Below are 19,025 nucleotides of genomic sequence, written 5' to 3'. Positions count from 1 at the left end.
GTTGGGGGGTGCATTTTCCTCTGCATTCTTGTCCCAACTGAAATTTCCCTCCCCATCTGTATCACCACTCATCTTTGCTCCAATCTTAAAGTCTTCCACAGCAACAGATGTTTCAAGGATTACATTTGTCATAAAGTTGCAGTGAAAGGGTGCGTTAGCCAGAATGAATGACCCATTAGAATTGAAATGGTTAGCAACAGGCAACTACATAAAGTGACGTAATTTCTCAAACAACTGCATTATTGAGTCGCATCTCTCTTCTCTCATCTCTCTTTATTCATTTGACAGTCTCTCTAAATCAAAAACCCCATAATGATTTTCCATTTATTGATCTTAAATTTATCAAGTTGACTGATGAGTGAATTTCTGGAAAGTTAATATCTTGGGTGCAGCTCAATTGATATTAATTTTATACATTCTGAAGAGATTGAGTGGGAATGTCCAGTTAGTTCATTGCTGGTTTCCTTTTGGCTGTATAACTTTGAGGTAGCTTGGCTCAGTTGGTAGCAATCTTCCAAACTGCTGCTGACAAGCCTGTTAATAAGCTCCTTAATGAGCTCAACAGGCACTTAATTGGCAGCATGCAGGGTTGCCATACCCTCCCTCCCAGTGTCCCTTTAAAAATGGCGTCACGTTCCAGAGGCAGAAGGCCACAGCGTTGACCTCCAAGAACGTGATCTTTAAATCACGTTCACACCCACACCCATCTAGGCAAAGTATGAAAGGCTTCCAGCACCAGTTCATTCATACACCGATATGAGTCACAGATTTAGAAGAGACCATTAGGCCCATTAAGCTTCATTACATAATGTGCTTCTACAATGCAGAGATGAAATATGCTATGTTAGCATGTGATTGATGATGCTTTCCGACCTGCCCTCCCCCACACAGTCCGATTAACAGTTTAGAAGATTATTGATAGTTTTACTATGGAGGGGTGGGAGTTAACTTTCCTCAGAAGTCATTTGAATAAAGATGTGTCTCCCGTCAAGTAAGAAACAATCTTTAGGATTTGCAAGCCCCATTACAAATGAATTACACCTAATTATCAGCAACCACTGATTGTCCTACCTAGTGCCCTTATTAGACGTGACTTTTAGTGCTTCAATTATGTTGCTTGAAGCAAAAATTACAACAGTAAAGGTCAAGTACAAACTTGCTGGCACTTCACTACACTTCACTGTGCTGGCAGGACTCAACCAAAGGTGGTGATTGGGAACGTTCTAACAACTGGCGCCAACAAAACTCTCCACAACACATCGTACATCGTGTACCATTTTGCACTCCGGCATTGACCTGATTATTTCATAGAAATCAAAAGCCATTGTGTTGTCTGTTTACTAAACCAAGTCAGTGTAAGTAAGATAGAACAGGAGTGCGCCTTTTTGTACCATGTGAAGATGATATTAATGTTGGTCTTGTTACTGTCTAGTACAGAAAACATTCTTCAGGCAATGAACTGATTCAGTGGAAATTTGGGAACTGTACTTTTACCTAGACGTTTTTCCTCAAGCACGCTGGAATATATTATTTCCTCTTTTGTCCTTGTGGATAGGTTGTGCTGGGGAGTGGCTGCAGCTATTAGCAACAGTTGAGTGGAGTCACAGACTGAAAAAGGTTTGTGTCTTGTTCAAATGGCACAAACAGTTTTCAACTAGAAGGGCTGCCAAGTGTGGACTGCTTTAACCATCATTAACATTTAAATAAAGGGGAATATAAATATTTTACATTTTTATATAACATTCTTATTCCAATGTGAGGTGTACAAATTACTCAGAACCCCCACTTGGCAGGATCGCTGCCACAGGCCACAAGCGAGAGATGCAACAAAGGTGGAAAATCAGGTTGAGTCACTCCATCTGATATTAAACTATTTTTAAAAATGTAACAAGAAAAGGCCATTCAGCCCACCAAGCCTATTCCTGTCACAAAACATGGGCAATTTTCCCCATCAACTGTCCCCATTAACTCAATACCCTGAGGGAGGAAATCAAACAACCACTAGTAAAACTCTTAAGGGGAGATTTGATGGAGGCATTTAAAATCATGAAGGGTTTAGTAAGTAAAAAGAAACTGTTTCCAATGGTTGAAGGGTTGATAACTAGATTTAAGGTGAGTGGCCAAAGAAGCCTGATAGGGTGGTCGATTCAATAGCAAATCGGATAAATAAATACAGGGTGGAGAAAAAATGGCAGAGATTTGGGGAAAGAGCGGGAAGTGTACCTAACTGGATTGATTCGGATGATTCGGTGCAGACTCGATGGACTGAATGGCCCCCTTTTGTGCTGTACCGGTCTATTATATGGAGTTAGGCCGCAGATCAGCCATGATCTCATTGAATGGCGGGACAGGCTCGAGGGGCTGAATGGCCTACTCCTGTTCCTATCTTCCTATGTTCCTATGATTCTATAACATGTTCTGTGAACCTCATCCCCTCCTTCTCATAGGTAATTGAGCAACATTCCAGCATATTAATTCAAACTCACAACCTAATTTAACTTTGGTCGGTTACATTTCACAAATAGCACATCTATGATCATAAACCATTGTTTCTTTAGAGCATTTAATTGTTCGTGATTATTCTTATAACTTATTTGTATTCTTAAAAATTAATTTACCCATCTAGTTATTGATCTTACCATTTAGTTGTACAGGATTAGAGTTAAAATCAAAAATTGAATCTTTTGATTTCTAATCAGAGCCGTTGGAAAGTTATGGAGATTTTCCCTAATTTCTTGCTGGCTATCGTGGATATGTACTGGTAACCTCTGTTGGAGAGTATGGAGTTCTTTTGCACTCCACCCCCTCCAAATTACATAAGATTAAATAGGATATATTATATCAAACTCAGAAACAGGCTTTTTGGCCCAACAAACCATGGCAACGTTTAAGCTCCACTCGAGGTACTCTTCCCCACTCTCATGTCCAGCCCATGGAGGTCTTCATTCTCTTTTCCCCCCAGAACACTCTTTCTAGTTCTTGGAAGCAGTCCTTCCCCCTCCCCCTTTCTCCATTTTGTTCCTGTCTGCTGCTCCCAGCTCCAACCTGTTTTGCTCTCGGAATTGCAGCCAGAGCTTATATCTAGCAATAAAGTAAAATTCTACTAACAGTTTGTGATTGGGCCTGATCCTGGAGCAAAGCAGCAGTATTAAATGGGAGCTAGGAGTAACATTGAGAGGGAATTAGGGAATGGCGTAAGGTAATTTTTACAGTGGGGGGGGGGGGGGTTGGTGCTGCAGTTGGCGGGAGGTACAGTGGTGCTTTTGCTACAGGACATGATTTTTGTGGGTTTTGCAAATAAAAGATGGCCATACTTTTCCAATTGCTCTGATTATAATGAACTTTTTCCCTTCCAATTTTAATTATCATAACTGACTGAGTACTTTCAGAAAATGGTCAATAATCACATAGATTTTTGTTCATTCATTGTCCAGACCTGTTTCAAGTCCCCTGTTTGGTTGTACACTACCCTACTTATATTTATTTTCAGACTTCTAGCAGTCCTCTTAAGAACAATATTGACAAAGGCCTCGAACTGATTCCCTTTACCCAGGAAATTTGTAATATAGGGATACATTAAAGGAAAAATTACAGTGTCCCATTCTGGCAAAATTCTCCTGGTTTCCTTTATTATTGCATTATTACATTTATTTTTAAATCAGAGTGCAGTCACATCATTTTATTACTTGAAAATGAGGAAAGCTCCATTTTGATTCAGTGGCTCCAATCCCAAAGTCATTGTTTGCTTTTCTTGGCCTGGGGTTTGGAGTGCATGAATGTGGAAACCAATCCCTCAGAATGCTCCTGATAATTTACAAGCCACCAAAGATTAAGCAGTCAGGCAGGAATTGCAAATAGTCTTCTGGTGAACTTTAAATATAACACTTACAATTATGACCTTGCAATTAACCGTAAAGCACGGGTATATTTTACGACCAATGATGTTCCCATAGGAATACCTAACACGGTCGTACTAATTCCCTCTGTGCTTTTTTTTTTTAACACAGGCATTAACCCAGTTACCTACTGCATTTAAAAACCATACAGAAGGATTTACTAAGAGTACATTATTTGCTGATACCTGAACAGCAGCAGTTAAATAATATAGCCTTTCTGCTGCTTATAATTTATAAACTAGAATTTACATTTTAGTTTGTACGTCTAAAAGCTTTGCTACATGTCCTGCAGGCTGTGTATTCAATGGCGATTTTCCCCTTCCCACAAGTGGTTGAACTGAGAGAGAAGTACAGTCCTACACCGTTCCATGCAAAGGTCACCGCCTCAAGGTATTTTCCCTACATGCTAAAAAAAGTACGCAATGTTTCATTTCAAACTCTTCCACAGTAGCAACTTGATCTGGATTTTTTTTTTTTTCCTTACAGCTACCACTTGCAAGAAGCTCAATGTAAGAGGAAAGCACTAAATGAGACTGATGGGACCTGTACCCTTCTTTCTGCAGTGGGCTACCCCCGTGCACATAATCCACCGAACTGTCAGAAAACAGGTAACAGAGCTCCGTTACAGCTGTGACCATAGTGGAAAAAGTCTGAGGAGGGAAAGAGAAAAGACTAGAAGGGAGAGTATATAAGAGTCAAAGAGCAGAGAAACATGGGGGAACATCTGGAGTCATCGTGGAACCTCAGTAATATCAGTGCTGCAGGAAATGGCTTGGAGAGTGAGTTACATGGATGAGGGAGTGAGAGAAAAATAAGTCTCAAAAGTACTTGAATAAAATGAATATGTTGTATAATAAATGTTTGGGGTGAAGGTGATATCACTACTGAGAATAGATGGGAGATGGGGAAAGAGAACTAAAAATTGGTATATTCAAAAGGAAAAGAGACTGGATAAAAGGGGCAGAAGATAACAACTAGTTGACCAGAGACAACTAATTTCAGCATGTTTAATTCCACTGAATGTGTGTAATGTTCAAGGGGGACAGTGGCATAGTGGTAATGTGACTGGATAGTAATCCAAAGGCCTGACCTACTGCTCCAGAGACACAAGTTCAAATCCCATCAAAGCAATTATTTAATTAATCTGGAATATAAAGTCAGTCTCAGTAATGGAAACCATGCAACTACTGCATTGTTGTTTAAAAAACCATCTGGTTCATTAATGCCCTGTAAGGAAGGAGATTTGCCAAGTCTCGCTTATATGTGTTTTCAGATCCACAGCAATGTAGTTGACTCTTAACTGCCCTCTGACATGGCCTAGCAAGCCACTTAGTTGTAACAAACTATTACAGAAAAGTCAAAAAAGAATAATACTGGACAGACCACTTGGCATGAAATGACAAAGGCATGCCCTGCAAAGTCCTCCTCACTAACAGTCATGCAGTTTGGGGACTTATGCCAATATTGGGAGAGTTGTCATAATAAGATCATAAGAAGTAGGAGCAGGAGTAGGCCGTCCGGCCCCTCGAGCCTGCTCCGCCATTCAATAAGATCATGGCTGATCTTTTCGTGGACTCAGATCCACTTACCCGCGTTCTCACCGTATCCCTTAATTCCTTTATTATTCAAAAAGATATCTACCTTAGCTTTAAAAACGTTTACTGAAGAAGCGTCAACTACTTCACTGGGCAAGGAATTCCATAGATTAACAACCCTCTGGGTGAAGAAGTTCCTTCTTAATTCAGTCCTAAATCTGCTCCCTCTAATCTTGAGGCTATGCCCTCTTGTCCTAGCTTCACCTGCCAGTGGAAACATACTCTCCACTTGTATCTTATCTATTCCCTTCATGATTTTATATGTTTCTATAGATCCCCCCTCATTCTTCTGAATTCCATTGAATATAATCCCAATCTACTCAGTCTCTCCTCATAAGCCAACCCCCTCAACTCCGGAATCAACCTAGTGAACCTCCTCTGCACCCTCTCCAGTGCCAGTACATCCTTTATCAAGTAAGGAGACCAAAACTGCACACAGTACTCCAGGTGCGGCCTCACCAATACCTTATACAGCTGCAACATAATCTCTCTGCTTTTAAACTCAATCCCTTTAGCAATGAAGGACAAAATTCCATTTGCCTTCCTAATTACTTGCTGTACCTGCAGACCAACCTTCTGCGATTCATGCACAAGGACACCCAGGTCCCTCTGCATAGCAGCATGCTGCAACTTTTTACCATTCAAGTAATAATCCTTTTTACTGTTACTCCTACCGAAATGAATGACTTCACATTTATTAACATTGTATTCCATCTGCCAGTCCTTTGCCCACTCACTCAATGTATCTATGTTCCTCTGCAAAGTTTCACAGTCATCTGCACACTTTGCTCTGCCACTCATCTTAGTGTCATCTGCAAACTTTGACACCCTACAAGTGGTCCCCAACTCCAAATCATCTATATAAATTGTAAATAATTGCGGACCCAACACCGATCCCTGAGGCACACCACTAGTGACTGATTGCCAACCAGAATAGCACTCATTTATCCCCATTCTCTGCTTCCTGTCAGTCAACCAATCCTCTATCCATGCTAATTCTTTACCCCTAACGCCATGCATCCTTATTTTATACAGAAGCCTCTTGTGTGGCACCTTGTCGAAGGCTTTATGGAAATCTAGGTACACCACATCCACTGGGTCCCCATTGTCCACCTTGCTCGTAATAGAATTCCAAAAGATTTGTCAAGCATGACCTGCCCTTCATGAACCCATGCTGCGTCTGCCCAACGGGACAATTTCTATCGAGATGCCCTGCTATTTCTTCCTTGATAATAGACTCAAGCATCTTCCCCACTACAGAGGTTAAGCTAACCGGTCTATAATTCCCCATCCTTTGTCTACCTCCCTTTTTAAACAGTGGCATCACATCTGCTGTTTTCCAATCTGCTGGGACTACCCCAGAATCCAGTGAATTTTGGAAAATTATCGCCAGTGCACCTGCTATCTCTCCCGCCATCTCTTTTAGTACCCTGGGATGCATTCCATCAGGGCCAGGAGACTTATCAATCCTTAGCTGCATTAGCTTGCCCAACACTACCTCTTCCGTAATAATAATTGTTTCCAGGTCCTCACCTACGTTCGTCTCTTTGTCAATTACTGGCATGTTATTAATGTCCTCCACTGTGAAGACCGATACAAAATACCTGTTCAATGCCTCGGACATTTCATCATATCCCATAACTAAATTCCCCTTCTCATCCTCTAAAGGACCAACGTTTACTTTAGCCACTCTTTTTCGTTTTATATATTTATAGAAACTTTTGCTATCTGTCTTTATATTCTGTGCTAGTTTTTTCTCATGTTCTATCTTACTTTTCTTTATAGCCCTTTTTGTGGCTCTCTGTTGACCTTTAAAGTTTTCCCAGTCTTCTAGTTTCATGCTGTTTTTGGCCACTTTGTATGCCTTCTCTTTCAATTTGATAGTCTCCCTTATTTCCTTAGGCACCCATGGCAGATTACCCCTTTTCTTCCAGTCCTTCCTTTTCACTGGAATATACTTTTGCTGAGCACTTTGAAAAATTACTTTGAAAGTCCTCCACTGCTCGTCAACTGTCCCACCATAAAATCTTTGTTTCCAGTCTACTCTAGCCAAGTCCTCCCTCATTCTATTGTAGTCCCCCTTGTTCAAGCGCAGGACCCTGGTATTGGATTTTATCTTCACACTCTCCATCTGTATTCTAAATTCAACCATACTGTGATCACTCCTTCCAAGAGGGTCCCTAACTATGAGGTCATTAATTATTCCTGTCTCATTACACAGGACTAGATCTAGGATAGCTTGCTCCCTCGTCGGTTCCATTACATACTGTTCAAGAAAACTATCACGGATACACTCAACGAACTCCTCCTCAAGGCTCCCCTGACTGAGCTGGTTCGACCAATCTATATGTAGATTAAAATCCCCCATGATAATTGCCGTACCATTTTTACAGGCATTAGTTATTTCTTTGTTTATTGCCCGCCCCAATGTGATGTTATTATTTGGTGGCCTATAGACTACGCCTATCAATGACTTTTTCTTCTTAGAGTTTCTAATTTCCACCCAAATGGATTCAACCTCATTCTCCATAGAACCTATATCATCTCTCAGCACCGCCCTGATGTCGTCCTTGAATATCAGAGCTACACCACCTCCCTTACCTTCCTGTCTGTCCTTCCGAATAGTCTGGTATCCCTAGATATTTAACTCCCAGTCGTGACCAACCTGTAACCATGTCTCCGTAATGGCTACCAAATCATATTCATTCGCGATGATTTGTGCCGTTAACTCATCAACCTTATTACGAGTGCTACGAGCATTCAGGTAAAGTGCCTTTATGCTAGCTTTCTTACCCTCATGATTTCCAACATCTCTAATAACTCCTGAGTTATCCTTCCTTTCTGATTCTTTCATAGTCTGCCTTGAACTTAAACCCTCCTGCACACATGTTAACCTGCTGCTTACCATTTTATTTACCATCATACTCCCTGTCGTTTTCCCTTTCCCTTCCCCCCGAGTCACTAGTTTAAAGTCCTAGAGACCACCCTATTTATCCGTTTCGCGAAAACACTGTTTCCAGATCGGTTCAGGTGGAGACCGTCCCATCGGTAGAGATCCCCCCGGTTCCAAAACTGATGCCAATGCCCCATGAAATGGAACCCCTCTTTCCCACACCACTCCCTTAGCCACGTGTTTACTTCCCTAATATTCTTATCCCTAAGCCAATTTGCACGTGGCTCGGGCAGTAATCCGGAGATTATGACCCTCGAGGACCTGTTCCTTAATTTCGTTCCTAGTGCTTTATAATCCCCAAACAGGTCCTCCATCCTAGCCTTGCCTATGTTGTTAGTCCCAACGTGGACCACTGCCCAAATATATAGGTTTTGACTTACCCAGCAGTCCCCTGGTCCTCCGAAACAAAAGGGAATTAACTTTAACTTTAAACTGAAACTGACCTCCCAGCTGATAGTTCGCTCCGCACTCTCCGCTTCTGAAAAAGCTGCTGCAACCAACAGAAAGTTATTTTAAACTGCCCAAATATATAGGTTTTGACTTACCCAGCAGTCCCCTGGTCCTCCGAAACAAAAGGGAATTAACTTTAACTTTAAACTGAAACGTGTCCTACAGCTTTCTTCAGGTGGTATAGAGAGGGGGATAAAAAAGGAGGGGGGTGTAGCATTATTGGTTAAGGAATCAATAACAGCTGTGAGGAGGGATGATATGCTAAATGAATCATCAAATGAGGCCATATTGGTTGAGCTCAGAAATAAAAAAGGGGCAGCCACACTACTAGGAATGTACTATAAGACCCTCAAATAGTGAGAGGAAGATAGAAAAACAAATATGTAGGCAAATATCTGAGTGCAAAAACTGTAGGGCAATAATAGTTGGGGATTTCAACTACCCTAATATCAACAGAGGGGACAAAATTCTTGAACTGCATTCAAGATAACTTTTTTAACCAGTACATAACAAGCCCAACAAGAGGGGGCGCAATTCTAGATTTAGTCTTCTGTAAGGAAGCTGGGCAAATGGATGAAGTAGCAGTGGGTGACCATTTTGGAGATAGCGACCATAATACAGTTGGTTTTAGCACAATCATGGAAAAGGACAAAGATAAAACAGGAGTAAAAGTTCTAAATTGGAGGAAGGCAAATTTTAAGAAACTGAGAGGTGATCTGGCAAAAGTAGACTGTATCCAGCTACTTGAAGGAAAATCAATGGCAAACCAGTGGGAGGCATTCAAAAGCAAGATTCTATAGGCACAGTGTAGGCATCTCCCCACAACAATAAAGGGTGGTATGGCAAAATCTGGAGCCCCTTGGTTATCTAGAAGCTTACTGGGTAAGTTAAAGCAAAAAAAGAAAGCTTATGACGATCACAAAAATCTTAATACTTCAGAAAGCCTAGAGGAGTATAGAAAGTGCAAGGGTGAAGCAAAAAAGGAAATTAGAAAAGCAACGGGAGGACATGAAAAATTATTGGCAGGTAAAATCAAGGAAAATGGGCGGCACAGTGGTTAGCACCGCAGCCTCACAGCTCCAGGGACCCGGGTTCGATTCTGGGTACTGCCTGCGCGGAGTTTGCAAGTTCTCCCTGTGTCTGCGTGGGTTTTCGCCGGGTGCTCCGGTTTCCTCCCACATCCAAAGACTTGCAGGTGATAGGTAAATTGGCCGTTGTAAATTGCCCCTCGTGTAGGGAGGTGATAGGGAATATGGGATTACTGTAGGGTTAGTATAAATGGGTGGTTGTTGGTCAGCACAGACTCGGTGGGCCGAAGGGCCTGTTTCAGCGCTGTATCTCTAAACAAAAAAAATAAAAATAAAGAAGAAAACCCAAAGGTGTTTTATCAGTACATTAAGAACAAGAGGATAACTAAGGAAAGGGTAGGGCCGATCAGAGATGTACAAAGGATTTACACGTGGATGCAGAAGATGTAGGCAGGGTTTTTAATGAGTTTTTGTCTCTGTCTTCACAAAGGAGAGGGATGATGCAGATGTTGTAGTAAAAGAGGAGGAGGGTGAAATATTAGATACGATAAGCATAATGAGAGAGGAAGTACTAAAGGGTCTGATTTCCTTGAAAGTGGATAAATCGCCAGGGCCGGATGGATTGCATCCCAGGTTGTTAAAGGAAGCCAGGGAGGAAATAGCGGATGCGCTGAGGATCATCTTCAAATCTTTAGTGGATACGGCCGAGGTGCCAGAGGATTGGAGATCTGCGAGTGTTATACCATTGTTTAAAAAGAATCAATTCTGAGGGACAGGATAAAGTGGCACTTAGAAAGGCATGGATTAATCAGGGATAGTCGGCATGGATTTGTTAAGGGAAGGTCATGTCTTACTAACTTGATTATTTTGAGGAAGTAACAAGGAGGGTAGTGCAGTGGATGTGGTCTACTTAGATTTTAATAAGGCACTTGACAAGGTTCCGCATGGCAGACTGGCCAGAAAAATGAAAGCCCATGGGATACAGGGGAATGTGGTAGGTTGGATCCAAAATTGGCTCGATGACAGGAAACAAAGGGTAGTCGTCGATGGCAGTTTTTGTGAATGGAAGGCTGTTTCCAGTGGTGTTCCACAGGGCTCAGTGCTGGGTCCCTTGCTGTTTGTGGTATATATTAATGATTTAGACTTAAATGTGGGAGGCGTGATTGGGAAATTTGCAGATGACACAAAAATTGACCATGTAGTTGTTCGTGAAGAGGATAGCTGTAGACTCCAGAATGATATCAATGGTTTGGTTGAATGGGAGGAAAAGTGGCAAATGGAATTCAGGCCAGAGAAGTGTGAGGTAATACATTTGGGGAGGGCAAACAAAGTGAGGGAATATACAATAAATGGGAAGCTATTGAGAGGGATGGAAAAAGTGGGAGACCTTGCAGTGCATGTCCACAGGTCCCTGAAGGTGGCAGGACAGGTAGATAGACTGGTGAAGAAGGCAATTGGAATGCTTTCCTTTATAGGCCGAGGTATAGAATTCAAAAGTAGGGATGTAATGCTGGAACTGTATAAAACGCTGGTTAGGCCACAGCTGGAGTATTGCTTACAGTTCTGGTCACCACATTACAGGAAGGACATAATTGCTCTGGAGAGAGTGCAGAGGAGATATACAAGAATGTTGCCAGGGCTTGAAGGTAGCAGTTATGAGGAAAGATTAGATTAGCTCGCGTTGTTTTCCTTGGAACAGAGGAGGCTGAGGGGTGACTTGATTGAGGTGTACAAAATTATGAGGGGCCCAGATAGAGTAGACAGGAAGAACCTGTTTCCCCTAGTGGAGAGGTCAATTACCAGGGGACACAGATTTAAGGTGATTGGTAGAAGGATTAGAGGGGACATGAGGAAAAGATTTTCACCCAGAGGGTGGTGGGTGTCTGGAATTCACTGCCAGGAATGGTGGTGGAGGCAGAAACCCTCAACTCATTTAAAAGGTACCTGGACATGCACTTGAAGTGCTGTAACCTGCAAGGCTATGGACCAAGTGCTGGAAGGTGGCATTAGATTGGGCGGCTAGATTTTTCAGCTGGCGCAGACACAATGGGCTGAATGGCCTCCTTCTGTGCCGTAATTTTTCTGTGGTTCTATGGTACAGACTAGTCAAGCAACAGCAAAAATAAAAAATAAAAAAAAATAAAAAAAACAGCCTGATATAGTTATACTCACTGACTCTTACCTTACAGCCATTGTCCCACACTCCTCCATCACCATTCCTGGGTCTATCCTGCCAGTGGGACAGGCACAAGAGGTGACGATGCAGTAGTATACATTTGGGAGGGAGTGACCGTGGGAGTCCTCAACATTGTCCCTGGACCCCATGAACTCTCTTGGCATCAGGTCAAATATGGGCAAGGAAACCTCCTGCTGATTACCATCCACCATCCTCCTTCAGTGATTAATTAGTGCTCCTCCATGTTGAACACCACTTGTAAAAAGCACTGAGGATAGCAAGGAGACAGAATGTAGTCTGGGTGGGGGACTTCAATTATCCATGATGAAGGGTGGCTGGGTAGCAGCTCTAGTCACTGAGTCCTGGAGGACATACCTGCCAGAGTGGGCCTGCGGCAGGTGGTGGGGTAACCTACAAGAAGGAGAAACCAACTTGACCTTGCGCTAACCAATCTACCTGTTGCAGATGCATCTGTTCATGACAGTATTTGTAGGAGTGACCACTGCATAGTCCTTGTGGAGATGAAGTCCCATCTCCACACTGAGGGTACCCTCCATCGTGTTGTGTGGCACTACCACCGTACTAAATTGGATAGATTCAGAAAAGATCTAGCAGCTCAAAATTGGCCATCAGCATTGTATTCAACCACAATCTGTAACCTTACGTTACAAAAGACTTGCAGGTTGATAGGTAAATTGGCCATTATAAATTGCCCCTAGTATAGGTAGGTGGTAGGGGAATATAGGGACAGGTGGGGATGTGGTAGGAATATGGAATTAGTGTAGGATTAGTATAAATGGGTGGTTGATGGTCGGCACAGACTTGGTGGGCCGAAGGGCCTGTTTCAGTGCTGTATCTCTAACTAACTAACTAACGTCCTGGTAAATCCACGACTCTACTATTATCATCAAGCCAATGGCTCAATCCTGGTTCAATGAGAAGTGTAGGAGAGCGTGCCATGAGCAGCACCAGGCATACCTAAAAATGAGGTGCCAACCTGGTGAAGCTACAACACAGAACTACGTACATGCTAAACAGCGGAAGCAACATGCTATAGACAGAGCAAAGCCACAAGCAGTGGGTCAGGTCAGAGCTCTGCCACAACTAGTCATGAATGGTGGTGGACAATTAAACAACAAACTGGAGGCTCCACAAGCATCCCCATCCTCTGGTGAGGGAGCCCAGTACATTAGTACAACAGACAAAGTAGAAGCATTTGCAGCCATCTTCTGTCAGAAGTGCCGAGTGGATGATCCATGTTGTTCTCTTCCTGAGGTCCCCAGCATCACAAATGGCAGTCTTCAGCCAATTTGATTCACTCCATGTGAAATCAAGAAATGGCTGAAGACTCTGGATACAGCAAAGGCTATGAGTCCTGACAATATCCCAGCTGTGGTACTGACGACCTGTGCACCAGAACTAGCTGCACCCCTAGCCAAGCTGTTCCAGTACAGCTAAAACACTGGCATCTACCCAGCAATGTGGAAAATTGCCCAGGTATGGCCTGTCCACAAAAAGCAGGATAAATCCAATGCAGCCACTTACCACCCGATCAGTCTACTCTCAGTCATCAGCAAAGTGATGGAAGGTGGCATTGACAGTGCTGTCAAGCAGCACGTATACACCAATAACCTGCTCACTGATGCTCAACTTGGGTTCCACTAGAGACACTTGGCTCCAGACCTCATTATAGCCTTGGTCCAAACCTGGACAAAAGAGCTGAATTCCAGAGGTGAGGTGAGAGTGACTGCCCTTGACATCAAGGCAGCATTTGACCGAGTGTGGCAACAAGGAGCCCTAGCAAAACTGGAGTCAATGGGAATCAAGGGGGAAACTCTCTGCTGGTTGGAGTCATACCTAGCACAAAGGAAGATGGTTGTGGTTGTTGGTGAGGCCAATCATCTCAGCTCCAGGATATCACTTCAGGAATTCCTCAGGGTAGTGTCCTAGGCCCAACCATCTTCAGCTGCTTCATCAATGACCTTCCCTCCATCATAGGTCAGAAGTGGGGACGCTCACTGATGATTGCACAATGTTCAGCATCATTCGCGACTCCTTAGATACTAAAGCAGTGTGTGATCTCATGCAGCAAGACCTGAACAACATTCAGGCTTGAACTGAGAAATGGCAAATTACATCCACGCCACAAAAGTGCCAGGCAATGTCCATCTTCAACAAGAGCGAATCTAACCATCCCCCTATGATGTTCAACGGCACAGTGGCGCAGTGGTTAGCACCGCAGCCTCACAGCTCTAGTGACTCTGGTTCAATTCTGGGTATTGCCTGTGTGGAGTTTGCAAGTTCTCCCTGTGTTTGCGTGGGTTTCCTCCGGGTGCTCCGGTTTCCGCCCACCTCCAAAAACTTGCAGGTTGATAGGTAAATTGGCCATTAGCAATTGCCCCTAGGTGGTAGGGAAATATAGGGACAGATGGGGATGTAGTAGGAATATGGGATTAGTGTAGCATTAGTATAAATGGGTGGTTGATGGTCGGCACAGACTCGGTGAGCCGAAGGGCCTGTTTCAGTGCTGTATCTCTGAACTAAAACTAAATTACCATCACTGAATGGCCCACCATTAACATCCTGGGGGTTATCATTGCCCAGAAACATAACTGGACCAGCCATATAAATACTGTAGCTACAAGAGCAGGTCAGAGACTGGGAATTCAGCAGTGAGTGACTCACCTCCTGACTCTGAAAAACCTGTCCATCATCTATAAGTCACAAGTGAGAAATGTGATGGAATGCTCCCACTTACCTAGATGAATGCAGCTTCAACAACATTTAAGAAGCTCAACACTATACAGGACAAAGCAGCCCACTTGATCAGCACCCCATCCACCAACTTAAACATGCACTCCCTCCACCACCGATGCACAGTGGCAGCAGTGTGTACCATCTACAAGATGCACTGCAGCAATTCACCAAGGCTCCTTCAACAGCATCTTCCAAACCCGCGACCTCGACCACCTAGAAGGACAAGGGCAACAGATGCATGGGAACACCACCACCTGCAAGTTCTTCTCCAAGTCACACAACATCCTGACTTGGAACTATATCGCCGTTTCTTCACCGTCGCTGAGTCAAAAACCTGGAACTCCCTTCCTAACAGCACTGTGGGTGTACCCATACCAGATGGACCGCAGTGGTTCAAGAAGGTGGCTCACCACTTTCTTCTCAAGGGCAATTAGGGATGGGCAACAAATGCTGGCCTTGTCAGTGATGCTGACATCCCATGAAAGAATTTTTAAAAATTGATTTCTCATTGACGACATAAAGATGAACATGCAAAACATTTAAGCCACGAGACACTTTTGACAGGAACAAGCTGCCTATGGAAAAAGCAGACTGTTTCTAGTCACTTTGAACCATGCGTCATTTCTGGCACAGCTACTGTCAGGATGTAGCCAATACTATTCTGAAACTAGCTAGCAACAGAGAAAGTGAAAAAAGTGTCTCCATTTGTCTTTTTAGGCTTAAAAAAAAGTTCAAAGTATCATGTCCTTGCATTTAGCAACTGCTGTTGAACTCCCATTAATGTTGGAGTACCAACATGCTACATATCATGAAGAGGGAATATAAATTAATGCATTTGGCCCTCTACACAGTGAGTTAGCAAATTCAGCAAGCCCACCACATAGTGTTGCCAAGTCTAGTTGGGTGTATTCCCAGAGGTTTCATTACATGACCTTCAATCTCGAAACCCCTGCCCGCTCCCGCCGCCCCCCCCCCCCCACCCCGCCACCCCGACCCACACTGCTGTCACTTATCTAACCTCCAGATGCACAGCCTTCCCACAGCCAATTGGAAAGGAACAGACTTCTTGCTACCCAATTGGATTAATATTGACTGTTAGCGAAACAGCCTTTTTTTCCCATGGCCAATATTTTTATAACTAATAAATGAAAATATTCAAAGAAAAGGAAAAAACACAATTTTGTTTCTCATCCCTATGCCTTTTCTCCTGGGTTACTTGCAGCAGTGTCCTGGAGATTAATTGTCAAGGCTATGAGTTGCCAGGACAATCCTGGAGGGGTGTCAATCCTATCAACGCAGGAAGGTGCTGAGGGGAGGCCAGGCCCTTCCTGCAGGAGTGGGGGTAAAGAGGCACGTTATCTCTGCTTTTAAACAATTCCGTACAACCAGTTTCCAAATAGCATTCGCAAAATCCAGGCAACAGCTAGACTACTGATGGTGCATGGCTTGAGGTGATTAAGAAGTAAAGATGGAGTAATTCCTTTTGCAAAGGTGACACTAATGTTAAAAAAAAGTAGTGCTCACTTCCTGCAATGTTCACCTTTTAACCGAATTCTTAACTAGACATTGTATGGAATCTTATCAGTTGCACACAGGTGGCTTTGGAGGCAGGAGGATAGGGAATCTTTGAAATGTGTGTGTCGGGTCTTCTACCTGAAGCATTCCTGACTGCAAGTGACCTTGCTGGAAGTGGGGTGTGGATAGCTAACTTGGGGGCAGATTGGTGACACTGCCAAGATCTTCCTGATGGTGGACAGGCCCCCCTCCCCCCCCAACCCTGCTGGAGGCGACCTCCCAGCAGCAGGCCAAGGGGCCAGCGAGGAGTCCTTTATTTCCCCCACAACCCCCCTGCCCCCCAGAGCAGTGTATGCTGAGGGCCATAGCTGCGGCCGCAAGCCATCCTATGGATGGGTTCCACCTCCACAATGGTGACCTGACAGCTGTGGCCACGTTTATTTTACATATTTTTGAAATGTTCAGAGGGCGGCACCATCTTGAGGTGCCTTCGTGGTCTCCCTCCTACATCAGCTGCACTCACCTGTCCTGGTGGAGCTGCCAGCTGAACAGAGCCTTGAGCATTCCCATTGGCCATCCTTCCCAGAGACGCACACCGAGATAAACATCAACTGCTGCTGGAGGACTATCAATTCGGTGAAAGACGCTCTTTGGTCTGCCCGAAACTTGCTGGTTTTCCAGCGCAAAGAGTTGTCCACGACCGAATGTTGCAGACTGGCACATTCCGAGGTCCAGGACTATGGGCTGAGGGACGCACTAAAGCTTGGGGCAGCCGTGGCAAAAGCTCAATGGGGAAAGACCACTGTGTAAGGTCCCCCCACCAAAGTGAACTGAGGGGCTGGATCAATGGAAAACCCCTTGAACTGTATCCAGAAAATTTTTGTTTGCTGCAAAAAGTACATGGCAGATAAAATTAAATGGAAGGGTTGTGAGGCAACTCACTCCTGTATTGAAGGAAACTGATTTCCTTTGCACTCTTCGTATTGTTGACTTGGTGCTGTTTGGAACTGTTTTGTAATGTATGTTTTATAGATTTTTATGAATAAAGTATATTTTGGGAAATTTAAAAAAATTGGCCGTCCTTCCTGCTCCTCCCGCCCACCATCCTTAATTGAACAAGGCTCCCAGAGGTGGACTGTTAATTGGCTGCCTCTGGGAAGATTGCACATGATGGTGAACCTCACAAACCATCAGGGTTGGGAGCTGGAAATGGCCAGAAACTAAGGTGGTAAGATTTCACCCATTGACTCTGTAAAATGTACATCCTATATACATAGGCCCTGAAATTCCAGGGTGGTTCTGCTGATCTCCCACCATAACTCCAGTGGGAGACGGGTAGAACCTCTGTAGAGTTTCAGGGCCAAACACTAGCCTTATCAAACATTTTTTTAAAAATTTTATTTAGAGATACAGCACTGAAACAGGCCCTTTGACCCACCGAGTCTGTGCCGACCAACCCATTTATACTAATCCTACATTAACCCCATATTCTCTACCACATCCCCACCATTCTCCTACCACCTACCTACACTAGGGGCAATTTACAATGGCCAATTTACCTATCAACCTGCAAGTCTTTGGCTGTGGGAGGAAACCGGAGCACCCGGCGGAAACCCATGCAGACACAGGGAGAACTTGAAAACTCAGCACAGACAGTACCCAGTCATTTTTAAAAAAGAGAATAATTCTGTATAATGAGAAATCCGGCCTAGGTTCCCCACTTCCTGTCTTACTTCCTGTTTTCCTAAATTTGCTCAGGCTTTTCCATCTTCGTTACCATTGTTAATTGTAGTGCCAACATTACCCATTCAATGTTGCCATGCCACAGCATAGTCACAGTCTCTGGCCACTATGTGGAGCCATATTTTGAGTTTCCTAATTATGTCATCATCTTGATATATAAAAAACGTATATTCATCAACTGACTTGGCAAGAACAGGGGCAATTTACAATAAGATATAACCCTAACTAGTTTATTTTGAGATATGCATGGAAAAACTGAAAATTGTGTCACACAGACACGCTCATCTCTGTACATACTATTTTCAATTCTTCCATGTGTCTCTTCAAGTGATTTGGCAATAATAGTCTCTGATTAAACAAAATATTAAAATATGGGGATCTTACATTTTGGATGTGCTACTTTTGACGTGACCTCATGTTCCTTACAGTATATCATTATGATTGTCTTGCTACTGTGTCTTACATGAGCCTGGGGCACTGTAGGGTCAACCAAGTCTGGGTTCAGTTACATTTCATTTTTATACTATTAGATTATTTTCAAGTATGAATTGATCCAGTGTTTCTGCTCACAGGTAGCCCAGAATCTGAGGAGCTCTGCTTATCTATATTTAACCTGCTTGTCCCTTTAACATTACTTTTCAGCTACTCTCTGTGGGGACGTGGTTTAAATAAGTATAGTTTGAAGTTATTTAGCGGCTAATTGCTTTTGCTGAGGGGAGTTGCTATATATTGACATCTGCTTGTAAATCTCATTATCAGGTAAATGACTATCTTTCTTCCTCTAATGAAAGCTTGTGATTCATTGTTATTTGATGATTATATTTGAGCCAACTATATCAGACAGAAGTTTGTATGTGCGATGAAGTGTGATGCTTTCAAGTGTGGTACGTTTGAGGTGTGAGAGGCATGCAC

At 43.4% G+C, this 19,025-nt stretch overlaps 1 protein-coding gene across 1 annotated transcript in view; it reads left to right on the top strand.

Annotated features, from left to right (window-relative positions):
- LOC137383906 (TBC1 domain family member 30-like) overlaps positions 1–19,025 on the top strand; it is a 110,841-nt gene that overhangs the window by 76,356 nt on the left and 15,460 nt on the right. The window contains exons 9-10 of the mRNA XM_068057287.1: positions 4,189–4,286; positions 4,383–4,504. Of these exons, the coding sequence (XP_067913388.1) occupies positions 4,189–4,286; positions 4,383–4,504 (220 nt within the window). The remainder of the gene's footprint in view (positions 1–4,188; positions 4,287–4,382; positions 4,505–19,025) is intronic.

This window comes from Heterodontus francisci, chromosome 25 (assembly GCF_036365525.1).
Source record: "Heterodontus francisci isolate sHetFra1 chromosome 25, sHetFra1.hap1, whole genome shotgun sequence".
NCBI classification, from domain to species: domain Eukaryota; kingdom Metazoa; phylum Chordata; class Chondrichthyes; order Heterodontiformes; family Heterodontidae; genus Heterodontus; species Heterodontus francisci.
This window is presented reverse-complemented; position numbering and strand designations above follow the sequence as displayed.